The 16118-nt window shown below is 50.3% G+C and overlaps 1 protein-coding gene across 1 annotated transcript in view; it reads right to left on the bottom strand.

Annotated features, from left to right (window-relative positions):
* The window catches only part of RAB31 (RAB31, member RAS oncogene family), a 137215-nt gene that overhangs the window by 16370 nt on the left and 104727 nt on the right, over positions 1-16118 (bottom strand). The window contains exon 6 of the mRNA XM_040979229.1: positions 604-713. Coding sequence (XP_040835163.1) covers positions 604-713 — 110 coding nt within the window. The remainder of the gene's footprint in view (positions 1-603; positions 714-16118) is intronic.

Consider the following 16118-nt stretch of genomic DNA (forward strand, 5'->3'; position numbering starts at 1 on the left):
GGATTCGGGGGGGACATAATGACATGTGACATGAGCCCTAGCTTGGGGGGTGGGTACAAAGGGCACTGTCTGCTCCACTAATTAGCTCATCAGAAACGAGGGAAACTTCTACAAATCAGTTCTGCACCGAGTCCTCAACTTCAGGTCACATGGGATGAAGACATTATTTTTGCTGATGCTCCACAGGACAAAACGAATGACTGAAAGGTCCTCTATTTGCAGACACTCCGTGAAACGAATGACCTGCACCGTCTGCACCTGATCATTGCCTATTTCATCTGTCCTCCTTCAAGATACGAACATGAGATGCTGCTGCAGAAGGCATCATTTCAAATGAAGACAACTTCCGTTTTTGCGAAGGATCTTTTTCCATTTTAATCTATACAGCACAGAATGAGCAACTTGGCACCAAGCTGCAGGCATTTCAACAGAGAGGTGTGATAGAGATAGGAGGAGGTACACAGGGGTAGGTTTTCTATCCACAGCCTCAGGTTAAACCCACACGGACGGAAAGTTCTACTTCCACACCCCGTACTTTTGTTCTTGGGCTCCCACAATCAGCAACGGGCAAGGGAAGCAGAAAGCATGAAGTCGGGTACTTACTGATCCCTTGAAAGAGTTCTTCGATGTTGATGGCATTTTTTGCACTCGTTTCCACCACGATCGCGCCTATGGATTCAGCGTATTCCTTTGCATCCTTCAGCGGAACCTCCCTGGAAAAGAGGCCAAAGCCAGAGAGAAATGAGAGCTCTTCTGCAACACATGGGCAACCCCGCAAGGCCAAACAGCACGTGCACAATCAGCAACTCTCCTTTCCCCGAAGACTCAGAACTCAACCCCTCGGCAAGCACCGAAAGCTTAAAATGGGAGAGCCCTGGGACATGGATGAGCATATCCCAAACAACGCTCTGGTCGCTCTGGTCCTGTTGGAGGACAAAAATCTGGGATGGCAGGGCCAAGCATGGTGGGCAGGGCAGTCCCAGCTGGGTAGAGACCCCTGGAAGAGAGTCCAACTCAGTTGCCATGGTGACAGCAGTACGAGGAGGCGGGACCTGGAAGAGGGGATGAAGCCACAGGACTGCTCTTTCATCAGCATCACTAGCATGATCATCGTCGTCATGAAAGGTCGAGCTCAGGTCCATTTCACCTCTTTGCACTTCTATCTCCCACCGTGGGAAAGGTGAACTACTACCATCTTCCTGAGGAAGCAGAATCCAACTTGTTCTCTTTCCTGCCATTCCGTGGTGTCATCACAGCCATACAGACTGGACTCAGGCCAGTGTCTGCTTTTTCCAAATGGGGCTCAAGGTTAGAACACTAACAACACCGTGAGAACATGTGTGATGTGCCTTTGTGAGTCGGTGCGTTGTTTTTCACAAAGCAGAGAAAGCATACACTGTGGCAGGATGGTTTGGGAACGAGCCTGGTAAGGGCTCCGACTGCCATGACGGCTGTGACGCAGTGTGGCTGAGCTGCACCTTCACCTTGACAAAGCTGTGTCCGCAGGGCTGAGGAAGACACAGTTCTTGTCCTCCAGGAAGTTCATTTATACCACAGATATTTATTGAGCTGTTGTTAGGTCCCTTCCTCCTCCAAGTAGTAAGAACAACTCACACTGCCTCCGGGAAGGAACATGTGAGAACAAAGGCAAACAGAACAACACTGTGGTCACTGTGACCCACGACAGGGTAGCCAAGCGCTTCCAGATGGAGGGCTGGGAAGTGACAGTGTGACCCAGGGAAGCCAGGAGGATGCCCCGGATGGAGCAGGGCACCTTGCATGTGCCTGTGAGGGTCTAGGCAGATGCAGGCGGGATCCAGCTACCTGAGCAAGGCCTGGAGGTGGGACATTGCTGTGCTCACCCCAGATGTTACTGCACCCCATACAATCTTGGGTGTTAGAATGTCCAGGAGGCCTGAGTGGCTGGAGCCTCGAGCAGGAGGCCCCAGGATTAAAGTGGGCTATGCAAGGTCTCCTCACAGAGCAGGAGGAGGTGGGGAACACGGAGGGCCCCGCTGCAGGAGGCCAGAGCGGAGGATGGTGATGGATGCCAAGGAAGGGCAGGGCACGACCAGCAGGGTCCACGCCGATCTGCTTCTATTTCCTCCTCTCCCTCTTGGCTGTTCACAAATGGTTCCAATGGATGGACAGCTACCAGGGAAATTCAAATGCCAGCTTAAATGCAGGCAGCCTTTGAAGGCCCCTACAGGCTTCTCCACACCTAGACACAGATCTTGTTAAATCCGTGACCTGCCCAAGATGACACAGCTGATGAGCGCTGGGGGCAGGGCCGCACCCAGCTCGTACTGCCCTTGGCATCCTAAGACCATAACCACTCACAGTGTGCCCAGACTTCAGGGCTGACCAAGACAACATTGACAAGGACTGTGTGGGTCCCTGCATATTCTCCAGTTGTCACACACGTGCGGTCAGGTGGAATTGGAAAGACATACCCTGGTCTCCTATGCACCTTAGAACAGGCAGTCGGGACAGGGCGACAATGAGGAAGGACTCATCTGGGCTTTGTTATCACTGCCTGGCCCAGGTTCCCTAAGCCAGCAGTTTCCCAAAGTGCCAGTCATTTAGCAAGAATCCCATTTGACCATACTTGAATTACTGATACAAGGGGGCCCCTTGGTGGCTTCAGGATGGGGCTGGTTGCCAAGGGAACAACCCGGAAACCAAAAAAGTCTCTGTCACAGGAATCAATCACAACTGAAAACAAAACAAACAAACCAACAAACAAAAAAACACCTCAGTGAAAACTCTAAAGCAGGTGCTGGCATCATAGCATATAAGGTTAAGCTTCTACCTGTAGCACTGGCATCCCAGATGAGCACCAGTTCTAGTCCCACTTCTCATCCAGCTCCCTGCTTATGACCTGGGAAAGAAGTGGAGGACAGCAAGGCTCCATGGGCCCTGCTCCCACCTGGGACACCTGGAAGAAGTTTCTGGCTTCAGAAGGGCTTGGTTGCAGTCTTTACAGCCATGTGGGATGAATCAGCAGATGATAACCTCTCTGTGTGTGTAACTCTGCCTTTCAAATAAAAAAATTAAATAAATCTTAAAAACAAAAACAAAACCTCTAAAACACAAGTCCTGGGCAGTTCTGGGTGACACGTGGGAGGGTGCAGCAACAGAAGGATCTGGAAGCTGCACTCCGGCCCCACACCTGGTATCCCTCCCTCGGGCTTCTCCCGGTCGGGGCCAGAAGAGGCAGCAACCCTAGGGGCAGTTCTTGGGAATCTGAGGGCAGGCCGTGGGAGAAGCATGTTGGGCAAAAGCACACATACGCGCTAACCCCGGGTGCTTGTCCGAACTGCAGGCACCAAGCAGCTGGTGTGAGAAGACCATCCGACCACAGTCTGAAGGAGGAGGCTTGCCAAGGGAAAAGTGAACATGCAGCCAGGTAAAGCCACGGACCCCGGGAGCCTCCTCCAGCTTTATTTCCCAAGCCCCCCGCAGCACAGGCTCGAGGCCGTGGAAGGCTGCCGCGCTGATTCCTGCACACCTCTTTCAACAAATATTCATGGAGTGTCTGTTATATGTTGGGCACTGTGCTAGGCCATTAAAAATATGTCAGCTGAGGCTTGTGAACCCAAGTCCAGGCACAGACAGGGTAAACACTTCTACACTTTGTAGACCAGGCCACTTAGAAAACTCCCCCAAGGAGAGGTCGTGCACCGAGCTGGGAGGCAAGGACAATACTCCTCCCCCAGACGCCCTCCACTTCCTCTGCTCCTCCACCGCCTTCTTAAGCGACCCCTGAACATCAGCCTGACTCCAGGCCCCCTTCCAGACCACCCAGAGTTCCATCCCCAGCTGGGGCAGTGTGAGTGGCCAACACAGAGGCTGCGATTCAGTGCTCTCAGCCAGTGGGCGATAGGGATAGCTAGGGGAGTGGGGTTGCCAGAACCAGAGGTACATTCCTCAGGAAATGCTCAATTCAAGGTACCACGGCTAACCACACAGTCAGGTTCAAAGTCCATCCAGGCCTGAGTGATGCAGACGAGGAGGCTCCATGGGCTGGCAGAACAGCTGACGCATTCGTTGAGCGTGCAGCGTGCCTGTGGGCTCTCACTCACCCTGAGTGGAGTGTGCGCATGGGCTCTCACTCACCCTGAGTGGAGTATGCGCGTGGGCTCTCACCCACCCGGGCGTGGAGCGTGCCATGGGCTCTCACCCTCCCTGCATGGAGCAGGCCGTGGGCTCTCACACTCCTGGGCATGCAGCGTGCCATGGGCTTTCACCCACCCGGGCGTGGAGCGTGCCGTGGGCTCTCACCTTCCTGGGTGTGGAGCGTGCCCGTGGGCTCTCACCCACCCGGGTGTGGAGTGTGCCCATGGGTTCTCACCCACCTGGGCATGGGTTCTCACCCACCTGCTCTCTTCATGTGCACACACTTTCCTCTGGGAATACCTAACTGCTGGCCATCTCCACTAGATGGCAAACGGGTGTCACGTGTGTGACTTATGATCAACCACGTCTCATCCACATACCTGCCACTCTTCCCAGAAGCCCGCTGCTTCCCCAGCTAGACACAGCACCATCCGAACCTGCTTCCCCAGCTAGATACAGCACCATTCGAACCTGCTTTCCCAGCAGCCCCGCACACTGAGAACTAGAGCCACCCAGGCTCCTTCGGCCCCCTACACCTTGGTCCAGTTCCACTTTGTTTCTAACAGGGATCCCTATAGCGGCCTCTTCATGCCCTTCCCCCAGCACCACCTGTTATCCAGGTGCTCATGGTGCGGACCTGCCAATATGGCATGGATCAAGTGTTTCTGCAGATGGGGCTCTTTAATGTCTTCCAATCCCCTCAGGATCACCAACGGCTTCACAGGACAAGGCCTCGTGTCTCAGTCCTTGCTCTCTTCACCCTCACAGTGACAGCCATGCACCTGCTCTCACCAGCCTCCCTGTTCCTTGCTGGCTCTGCACTGAGCCTGCCAGAGCCTCAGGTCCTGGTTGCTTAGCGACCTGTGTCTTTCTGTCCTAACAGCATCACCTTCTGAGACCAGCTCCCCATACAGGCCCTAGAGGTCTTAGCAACCTCTGGGGATCTTCAAAGGACCTGAGGCCACTGGATAAGAACCTGTTGGATGACTAGCTGACCAAATCATTCCAAGCCACCTTCAGCAGGAAGGAGGTGAGCAAAGGAGGGGCTGGAGTCCCCAGCAGGAAGTGTAGTCTGGGCCGAGATGCCGATAAAGGCCTTGGGGCAGAGACTCCCTCCCTGATGGGCACTAGGCAAGCCCAAAGGGTGAAACTAAAACCAGCAAGCATCCCCTCCCAGACCCAGAGGTCACTCAACTGGAGGACCATGAGTTGAGTGAAATGAGCAGGACCCAAAAAGCAGACACCTTCTAGGTGGGAGCTAACATTTAAAAAATAAAAGATATGAGCCCAGTGCGGCAGCCTAGTGGCTAAAGTCCTCGCCTTGCCAGGATCCCAAATGAGTGCCGGTTCTAATCCCGGTGGCCGTGTTTCCCATCCAGCTCCCTACTTGTGACCTCAGAAAGCAGTCAAGAACAGCCCAAAGCTTTGGGACCCTGCACCCACGTGGGAGACCCAGAGGAAGAGACTGTAGGTTCCTGGCTTCGGATCAGCGCAGCTCTGGCTGGTGTGGCCGCTTGGAGAATGAATCAACAGATGGAAGATCTTCCTGTTTTTCTCTCCTCCTATGTATATCTGACTTTCCAATAAAAAAGATTTAAAAATAAATCTTAACAAACAAACAAACCAAACCAAAGATAGGGCAGCATGGTGGTATAGCAAATTAAGCCTCCACTGTGCCTCCAGCATCCTGTATGAGTGCTGCTTGGGAATCTTGGCTGCTTCGCTTCCAATCCAGTTCCTGCTAAATCACCCAGAAAGGCAGAGGAAGATGGCCCCAGTGTTTGGGCCCTGTATCCAAGTAGGAGACCAGGAAGAAGCTGCTGGCTCCTGGTAGGCCCAGGTCCAGCCATTGTGGCCATGTGCGGAGTGAACCAGCAGGTGGAAGATCTTTCTCTCTGCCTCTCCCTGTCACTTCGCCTTAAAATTAAAAAAAAAGAATAAAGCAAAGACAAAACAAAAACATTTGTGCATATCAGCCTCTCTGCAAATGCAGTTTTGTAAAACTTTGCATCTTTGTCAAGCCAGTCGTTAAGAATGCTACACTTCTATAATTTTTTTTTTTTAATTGGAAAGGTGGATATACAGAGAGGAGAGACAGAGAGGAAGATCTTCCGTCTGATGATTCACTTCCCAAGTGAGCACAACGGCCGATGCTACGCCGATTCGAAGCCAGGAGCCTCTTCCGGGTCTCCCACGTGGGTGCAGGGTCCCAAAGCTTTGGGCTGTCCTCAACTGCTTTCCCAGGCCACAGGCAGGGAGCTGGATGGGGAGAGGGGGCCGCCGGGATTAGAACCGGCGCCCATATGGGATCCTGGTGCGTGCAAGGTGAGGACCTTAACCACTGCGCCATCGCACCGGGTCCTCACTTTTATAATTTTAATGATGTGTGATTACTTTGAAATTTCATAGCCATTGTCTGTACTCCACTAAACTAAGGTCTTCATGTTTTTTCACTTTGTAAGCTTCTTAATCTGTGAAGCATTACGACCTTTCACTGCAATGTGAATTTAAAATGTTATCTCAAACTCTAGGAAAAAGGGGGAGAGGAGAAGGAAGGAAGATAGGGAGGAGAAAGGGAATAGCAAAATGTTCTTAGAACTGTATCTACCAACCACACTGGATCTGCTAAAAACTCATTAAAAACCAAGATTAAGGAATGCACGTCCACAAGGCTGCCTCAGAGAGGACAGCAGCTTGACCCTGGGTCTTACCGACCGACCAAAAGTTTGAGGAAGTGATGCAAGTGGGAGAAATGAGTCAAGGCCGTTGCAGTTCACAGACGCCAAGGCCCCTGGGGCTTCATCAACATTCCAGAACAGGGAAGCCCAGACTGGCTCCAGGCACTGCTGTCCTGACCTGGCCCTGGAGTGAAACTGCAGCAGACTGCCAGCCTCTAATTAAGAGAGGTCTGACAGGAGCCCAGTATCTTGTATCCAAAGAAGATCATGAACCTTCCAGAAGCCATGGAGATGTCTGGCTTGGGACATGGTTCTGGACGTGTTCTCTGCCCAGTCTGCTCTGGGATCTAACTGGGAATTCTTTTTCTCATCTACTTAAACTCTTTTTTGCATGTTAAGGAATCTAACCTGGTGTAGTACATTTTCCACATGTTTTCAGTGTGTCATTATATTCAGGTCTTGTTTGCGGCATTGGTATCATACAGAAGATGTTAGAAATGCATTTGTTTTTATTAGAAAGGCAGACTTACAGAGAAGGAGGGACAGAGAAAGGGGGTGGGGGGAGAGCGAAAGATCTCCCCAAATGGCTACAATGGCTGGAGCTGAGCCGATCTGAAGCAAGAAGCAGGGAGTTTCATCCAGGTCTCCCAGGCAGGTGCCCAAGGACCTGGATCCTCCTCTGCTGCTCTCCCAGGCCATAAGTAGGGAGCTGGATCAGAAGTGTAGCAGCCGGGACTAGAATTGGCACCTATATGGGATGCTGATGCCTGCAGGTGGAGGATTAACCTATTGAGCTGTTACAGGGTGCAGCCAGTGATAGCCAGCACCCATCGACAGTGGGCAAATGAAATGTGGCTGTGTCCCCTACCCTCTGTTCTGAAGGTGGGTTCTAACAGCAATGGAGTGTTAATTCCACCCTCAGCCACTCCCCCTACCACCTAGGTATTGGCTCCTGCCCACCTGTGACTCTCCTATCAACTGAGAGGGGATGGTATTGCATTGTTGTAACCACCCCCTCACAGCCCCTTTAAAGGGCCCTTGAAGCAGGGGCTCGCTCTCTTTCTGGTCATGTTCTCTGGTACCTCAACTCTTGCCTGACCCAGGACAGGTGATCCCCCGAGCATGGTCCCCGTGTACTGCTTAGATGGGACAATGGATATAGCAATGTTGTTTCTGGTTTGTGTACTATCAGGAGTTGCAGGAGAGGTGAGGCCTAGCAGTGATGGAATGTGGGCAGAGAAGCCAGGGAAAGGTGAATGTCAGCAGCTTTGTAAGTGTGTCCAGGTTATTCGTTGCATGTCTCTTAGGATAACTTACATTGCTGGGGAAGCTGGGACATAGGTCTTCTGCTTAACGGATGGACTGCAGGGTAATGACCATTTGTTCCTTTTAGGGTTATGAATGGTTGGATTGCCATATAGACTTGTGATTTGCTATTTCTAATGTGCTCTGTTATCACCAAGTTTGATTAATAAAGACTCCTTAATAAACCTTAGACATGTCTGGTGTGATCTTGCTCGCACCCTGTAACAGAGCCACAGCACTGGACCCCACATAAAAGAACTGCCAGGTTATTAACCAATTTCTCCTATGGCTCTGAGTTTTATATGATAGGTCCCTTGATTTTCAAGACGATTTTTAAAGAATATTTATTTGATTCTCTACTACTCCACTCCATTCAACTCAATTGTATTTGAAAGACAGAGCCACAGAAAGAAGGAGAGACAAAGAGAAAGAGACAGATCTTCCACCTGCTGGTTTACTCCCCAAATGGCTGCAATGGTCACAGACAACCTGATCCTGACCCAGGAGCCAGGAGCCTCCTCTAGGTCTCCCATGTGGGTGCAGGGACTCATCCTCTGCTGCCCTCCGAGTCCTTAGGCAGGGAGCTGAATCTGAAGTGGAGTGGTCGGGACTAGAACTGGTGTCCATGCGGGATACTGGCACTGCAAATGGAAGCTCAGCCCCTCACACCACATCAATGACCCCCTAAGATGATTCTTACAATGTACCTTTTTCTCTAGCTTTGTGATTTCATCATTTTACATTTAAGTCCTCATTCAATTTTGGATTTCTTTTCTCATTTTTCCCGACTAGCTAATTATCCCAACATTTTCACATTGATTTTATTTTTACCCATCAAGCAGTTAAGGGAAGGAACAAGCATTTTCAAAATTCAAACTATGCTATGTAAAATCATGTCAGAACATACCACAGCCATGCGCTAGATCAAATGACTTCTTGACAAGCGGCCTATAATTTTGTTATGCCTGTGCACTGAGGGAAGATGTGCCTGGCCTCCAGAGAGCCGAGGGTGCTGGACACACACTCCCTTTACTGATCTGGATTCCCGCTGTGAAATCTCACCACCTGCAGAAGGACCATTTCAAGGAAGCTGATGGAAAGCAATTCCCACTGACTTGAAATGTCACCTTTGTCACGTTCTAAACACCTGTACATATCTCACCACATTTCTCAGTTCTCCGGACTGCTCCCTGACCTTTTCCCTGCCTGTTTCTATGCTGGTGCTATCATGTTTTCTTAATCATGAAAGTATAATTTCAATCTCTGCTGGGAGGAATCACCCAAATACTATTTCTGCCTTTTGTGTGTCCAGACCGTTTTTATAAATTAGCTTTTATAAAAATTATTGTTGGTAATTTGCTATTTTTGTGAACCCATTTTTTTAATTTAGATTGCCACGATGCTGTCACCTGTCCATGGGAGAAGCACATCTGGTCAGTTCTCTTCTTCCCCCGCCTCACAACAACGGTGGAACACGGGAAGGTGTCTAGGTTTTGCTTGCCGCACGCTGACTTCATCCCTAACCTGTCACACTTTTCAAGGATGCAAAAACTTTATCTTGCAGAAGTTGATTAGCAGATCTATTAAATTTGCACAGCCTTTCATAAAGAAGGCTTAACCTCTATTTCATTTTCCAATTATTTCATAAGCAATCTTGGTTTCCTTCGAAGATACAATGATTCACTCATCAGGCTGGCCAAGACGGGAAATGTGTGTGCACATCTGGGAAGTGTCTACTAATGAACTTTCAGATTCCTTGGAGCAGCAGCAGAAAAGTCATCACTTTCAGAAAGGCCTGGAGTAGTAGCCTAGTGGCTAAAGTCCTCGCCTTGCATGCGCAGGATCCCATATGGTGCCCGTTTGTGTCCTGGCTGCTCCACTTCCCATCCAGCTCCCTGCCTGTGGCCTGGGAAAGTAGTCGAGGACAGCCCAAAGCCTTGGGACCCTACATTCACATGGCTCAGAAGAAGCCACTGGCTTCTGGCTTTGGATCGGCTCAGCTGCAGCCATTGCAGACACTTGGGGAGTGAAATCAGCAGTTGGAATTTCTTCCTGTCTCTCCTCTCTGTACATCTGACTTTCCAATAAATAAAATAAATAAATCTTTGGGGGGAAAAAAAGCATCACTTTCTTAGAAAATTAAAAATGAAAATTCAAACACTCTGTCGTGCAGTGGGTTAAATCAACATTTGGGATGCTGGTCTCCCAGAGTGGAGTACCCCTTACTTCACTTCTAATCCAGCTTCCTACTTAGGCACCTGGGAGGCACCAGATGGCGCCACCCATGTACGGCACCTGCATGGGGTTCCTACCTCTTGACCCAGACCTGAGTCACCCACAGCTGTCACAGCATTCAGGGAGTGAACCAACTGAAGGAAGGTTGAGCTCGAGTTCTCAAGTAAACTTAGAAGAACCAACCAACCAAAGATCTCAATGCTAGAAACTCAAAGAAATACATCCAAGCAACACCCCTGTCATGGCCCCAGTGCACTGCCTCAGCCAGGGCACGAACCGGTGGCCACATGGGACCCTGGCCAGTGCACTGTCTCAGCCAGGACACAAACTGGTGCCCATATGGGACCCTGGCCAGTGCACTGCCTCAGCCAGGGCACGAACCGGTGCCCATATGGGACCCTGGCCAGTGCACTGCCTCAGCCAGGGCACGAACCGGGGCCCATATGGGACCCTGGCCAGTGCACTGCCTTAGCCATGACACGAACCGGTGCCCATATGGGACCCTGGCCAGTGCACTGCCTCAGCCAGGGCACAAACCGGTGCCTATATGGGACCCTGGTCCCAGTGCACTGCCTCAGCCAGGGCACAAACCGGTGCCTATATGGGACCCTGGTCCCAGTGCACTGCCTCAGCCAGGGCACGAACCGGTGCCCATATGGGACCCTGGCCAGTGCACTGCCTCAGCCAGCGTACGAACCGGTGCCCATATGGGACCCTGGCCAGTGCACTGCCTCAGCCAGGACATGAACCGGTGGCCACATGGGACCCTGGCGCATGCAAGGTAAGGATTTAGCCATTGAGCCATTGCATCCGGCCCTTGCCCTGTATTTTTTTTTAAAGATTTATTTATTTTTATTGGAAAGTCAGATATATGAACAGGAGAAGGAAAGACAGAGAGGAAGAACTTCTGTTTGCTGATTCACTCCCCAAGTGGTTGCAACTGCTGGAGCTGAGTTGATCTGAAGCCAGGAGCCAGGGGCCTCCTCAGGGTCTCTCACATGGGTACAAGGTCCCAAGGCTTTGGGTCATCCTCAACTGCTTTTCCCAGGCCACAAACAGGGAGCTGAACGGGAAGCAGGGCAGCTAGGACATGAACCGGCACCCATATGGGATCCTGGCATGTTCAAGGCAAGGACTTTAGCCACTAGGCTACCACGCTAGGCTCCTACCCTGTATTTTTAATTCATATTTCCATCACCACCAATCCAAGCCCCCTTCCAAGGTCAAGTCGAAAAGTCCACCTAAGCCAGCCATGAGTATTATGGCAAGAGGGCGTAGGTGACAGCTGGTGAACTTCTGATGAAACCATTTTTTGTTGAAACTGCCCCATGTGTTTAAGATTTTCTTGCCAAAAGCAGTGGAAATCAGCCACAACATTCCATCAGAATGAAGCCAGGGGATTGCAGGGCGCTGTGAAGCCTGTGGGTGCTGTGAGTCGGTTTCTCAGCTGTTCCCTGCTGGGAGCAACCGCTGGCCTGAATCATCAGAGCTGGACAGATTCCCATTAGTTCATATTTCCTATAACCATCCCGGATGTCTGTATAACGGTTTGAACAATAAGCAAAGCAGCAAAACCTCAGTTCAAAATGTGAGTTTGGGCCTGGCACGGTAGCCTAGCACTGAAGTCCTCCCATTGCACGTGCCAGGATCCCATACGGGCACCGGTTTGTGTCCCAGTGGCCCAGCTTCCCATCCAGCTCCCTGCTTGTGGTCTGGGAAAGCAGTCGAGGATGGCCCAAAGCCTTGGGTCCCTGCACCCATGTGGGAAACCCTGAGGAGGCTCCTGGCTCCAGATCAGCTTTGTTCCAGCCGTTGCAGCCACTTGTGGAGTGAACCAGTGGATGGAAGATCTTCCTCTCTGTCTCCTCCTCCTATGTATATCTGACTTTCCAAAATAAACAGGAGTCACAGCTCCATGGCACCTGTATGCCCGGCCACAGCCTGCTGCTCCAAGCCTCCAAGCCCTCCGTGAAAGCAGTGACATATGTACCCTGGGAAGAATGGGCACGCCTATGGGTCACAATGCAGGTGTGGGTTGCCTGCTTAATTACATGTGTCCAGAGCTACTAGACACCTGTGGCCAAATGCCTGGTGTCACGCCCCAACAGGCTGTGTCCGGTTTGACAGACTTCAGTGGGCTGAAGCAGTTGACTGTGGAAGCAGATGAGGGCGCCAGGGGCACTCCGAGACCCCATTCTCCTGATAGAAACTTCCACGAGTGCAGCCAAGTGTCCCTTCCCTCTCTGGGCGAGCTGGGGATTAGTTGCTGCTTTGCATTCCATTTGTGTTTCCGAGATGGATGCTGGCTGACCATCAACACACCGCCAGGGTTCCTCGATGGGCCCTATGCCCCTCTTAGCTGCAGGACCAGGACAAGCCCTCCATGCCCCAGCTTCCTCAGCCATGAGATGGAAGCACGGCCTGAAGCTTTTGTAAGAGTCGTGAGGCTAGAACGTTAGCAACTTAAATAGTGTCTACCACAATGCAAGTTGACAATGGTGACACAGATGATCCTGTGCTTTTCAGCCAGATTTTGGTGTTTGGTTTTCAGAGCTTTGTCCAGTAAGAAGAGCCAGGCCTCCTTGGTGAAGTAACTACTTCTAACATTCTACTTCTAACATTCTAAAATGCACCCGGGACGCCCTGTGCCCAAAGTGAGGATCTGCTCAAAGTCTCAGGCGACAGGTGCACGCCAAGGAACACGAAGCTCAAAGCTGGGACACACTGAGGAACAGAAAAGGTAACACGATGCCAAACGTTCATCCAGAGAACAAAACAAAACTCAACGATACAACCAACCCCATGGCCACACTGAACACGCTCGTCACATCTCTTCCGAGGCTCACAAATACCAGTTTAAAATTCAAGCCAGCATCATCAGCCCAAAGCATCTACTGCAGATAAGGAATACTAACTCGGGTAGCATGGCATGCGCTGAGCCATGGGAACCGGACTCGCACCGCACAAGATGGACTGCAGCACGGACTGAGAAAACGGGCAAGCTGAAAGGGAAAATTCAGTTTTAGCACATGGAAGAATCAATGCCAAATGATTTAAGGACAGACAGGAAAGCCAGCCCGTCGAGTGTGTTAATGAAAATCAGCACAGAGGAACAGCTTCCTGGTCTTTGGACGCTGACAAATCCCCAAGTCATTTATTGCATAGGAATTGAGGCCATTGCAAGATGTGAAGTTTGAAAAATACATTTCCTTTTCTTTTTTTAAAAAAAAAATTAATTATTTGAAAGGCAAAGTGAGAGAGAGGGCTGCTGAGCTTTCATCTGCTGGCTTACTTCTTGAAAGGACGCAGCAGGCTGAAGCCAGGGGTCTCCCACAGGGGGGGCAGAGGTCTGCCACCTGCTGCCTTCCCAGGCATGTGAGCAGGGAGCTGGACTGTAAGCGGAACAGCCAGGCCTTGAACCTGCACTCTGACACAGCATGTCGGCATCGCAAGCGCCACTGCCCCAGCCCCTGAAGAAGATCATTTCAACATCAACAGATGGCAAAGGAATAGCATTAGCATCAAAATACCCACGTGTGTATGTTTAAATTCAGAAATAAACAGATTAAGGTAAACAACAGAAAAAAATGACACAGGCTTCAGACAGACATTTCATGTGAGAGAAACCTGGACGTTAGCTATGTCAAAAGGCACTAACTATTGATGACAAGGGCAATGAAGACTGACGTTACCATCAGATCCCACTGCACACTAACCAAGACTTGGCAAGGATGCAACAATGTGTCCCAGGCTACTGGTACCCACCTGGGAAAAACTGGCATTCCCTAGGTAACTGGAACATGCGCTAGTCCTGACAGCCCTATCTATACAGGAGTTACACGGCACTAGGACAAGCAGCGCTCATGGAACCAACACACAAGAAATCACCCAGATACCACCAATGATGGAACGCATCTGTAAACCGTGCTGCTCTGATGAAACCCAACAGCATCCAGCAATAATGATAAACAGACTCTGTGGAGCATTCACGGCTGAGGATAAAGAAATGAGTCATCATGTAACTGGAGGGGCACTTCCAAAATATTCTGTGGAAAGATGGAATTAAAACATGGACAGGCGTGTTCGGGTGCCACCCATTCAGTCAAGCAAGGGCTCTCTGAAGTGTTGATAGGAAACACTACCACGAAAAAACTGCACGGATTTCAAAATTTTCTTGTACCAGAATAAATTTACTTATTAGTTTGCTTGCTTATTTTTAAAATGGCAGAGAGAGAGAGAGAGAGAAACAGATATGCTATTCCATCAGTTTATTCCCCAAATGCTCACAGTATCCCAGGCTGGGCCAGACGGAAGCCAGGAGCCTGGAACTAATTTTGAGTCTCCCACACGAGTGACAGTGTCCCACATACCTAAGCCAGCACCTACTGCCTCCTAGGGTGTGCCTGAGCAGGAAGTGGGGCCAGGACACAGGTTCCCACCCTCCCATATGGGATGCAGGTAGCCTTCGCAGCAACCTCAGCCACTGCACCAAACACTCTCAGACTGATCTCTCATTCCGTTTTATGCTGTCTCAGGCAGCCTTGGGCATTCAGTATCATTCCATTGAAATAAAGTTCAAGCAAGTAAATTTTAAAACTGTTGTTTAGAGATACAAACATGGGTGTAAAGTACTAAAAAAAAAATTATTATTTTAGAATCAGGACAGTGGTTATATCTGGGGGATGAGATGCAGCTGAGGCATCTTGCGTAGCTACTCTCAGAAATACACACATACGTGTTAAGTGACTTTTAAGAAACTCCAGTGGATTCAGCAACATGCAGGCTATTAGTGATTTTCTTCCCCTTTTATATTTTTACTTGTTCCTTGGAGAGGCAAACAGACAAAGGGTCCCCATTCTTTGGTCCTCACAGTAGGCTGTGGCGGACATGTGGGAACAGGAAATCATCCAGTCACGGGTGGGAGCAACCCAAGTGTCAGGGTCACACTGTTACCACCCAGGATCTGCGCTGGCAGAGAGGTGGGACTAGCCCGAACCCCAGCAACCCAACCCACGCACTCCGATGTGGGGTGCAGCTTTGGACGAGACGTGCACACGCTATTTATTCCACTCTAAGAATATTTTATAATTAAAACGCTGGGTGTTTTTGCCAGGTTCCCTCGGGAGCTCAGTCTTCCAGTGGCTTCGCTCAGCCACACAGCCAGCCACGTCTCAGCACAGAACACGCTGTCACAGCGCATGCTCTTCTTCCTCATCATCTCATGTTTAAGACATGCCTTGTATTTCTAGACCTTTCAGTGGTTTTCTGTGTTTACCTGCTTTTGCACTTTTAGCACCTGGAATAAACTGGGTTATTATCTAGCATCCCAGACGCTGTCATTTGGTTTGTATAACTTTAAAGAAGCTTCTCTGTTCATAGTTGGCCCACCTTCAAGACAGGAATGAATTTGGGGGAAGGGCATCAGATGTAGGAAATGAAGGTAATTTAAATTATTTACACAGTTTTAGTAAAAAAAAATAGTATTGATTATTAAATATATGTTTAACATGCACAAACCTCAAGTTTGGGGGTGTTCAGCCTAGCAATTAAGACGCCCACACTTCCCACACTGGAGCACCGCGTTCGCTTCCCAGCTCTGCGCATGCGTCTGCACTCTCCTAGCCAGCGGTGCTAGCTGAGGTAGCTGGATCCCTGCCTAGTGTGGGGACCTGGTTTGAATTCCTGGCTCCTGGCTTCAGCCCTGTACGTATCTGGGGACTAAATCACAATGTAAGCTCTCTTTCTCTCTCTCAAATACACTGGGGGGTGGGGAAAGAAGCT

Source organism: Ochotona curzoniae, unplaced genomic scaffold (genome assembly GCF_017591425.1).
Source record: "Ochotona curzoniae isolate NIBS_2020 unplaced genomic scaffold, NIBS_Ocur_1.0 contig_3176, whole genome shotgun sequence".
Taxonomy (NCBI): Eukaryota; Metazoa; Chordata; class Mammalia; order Lagomorpha; family Ochotonidae; genus Ochotona; species Ochotona curzoniae.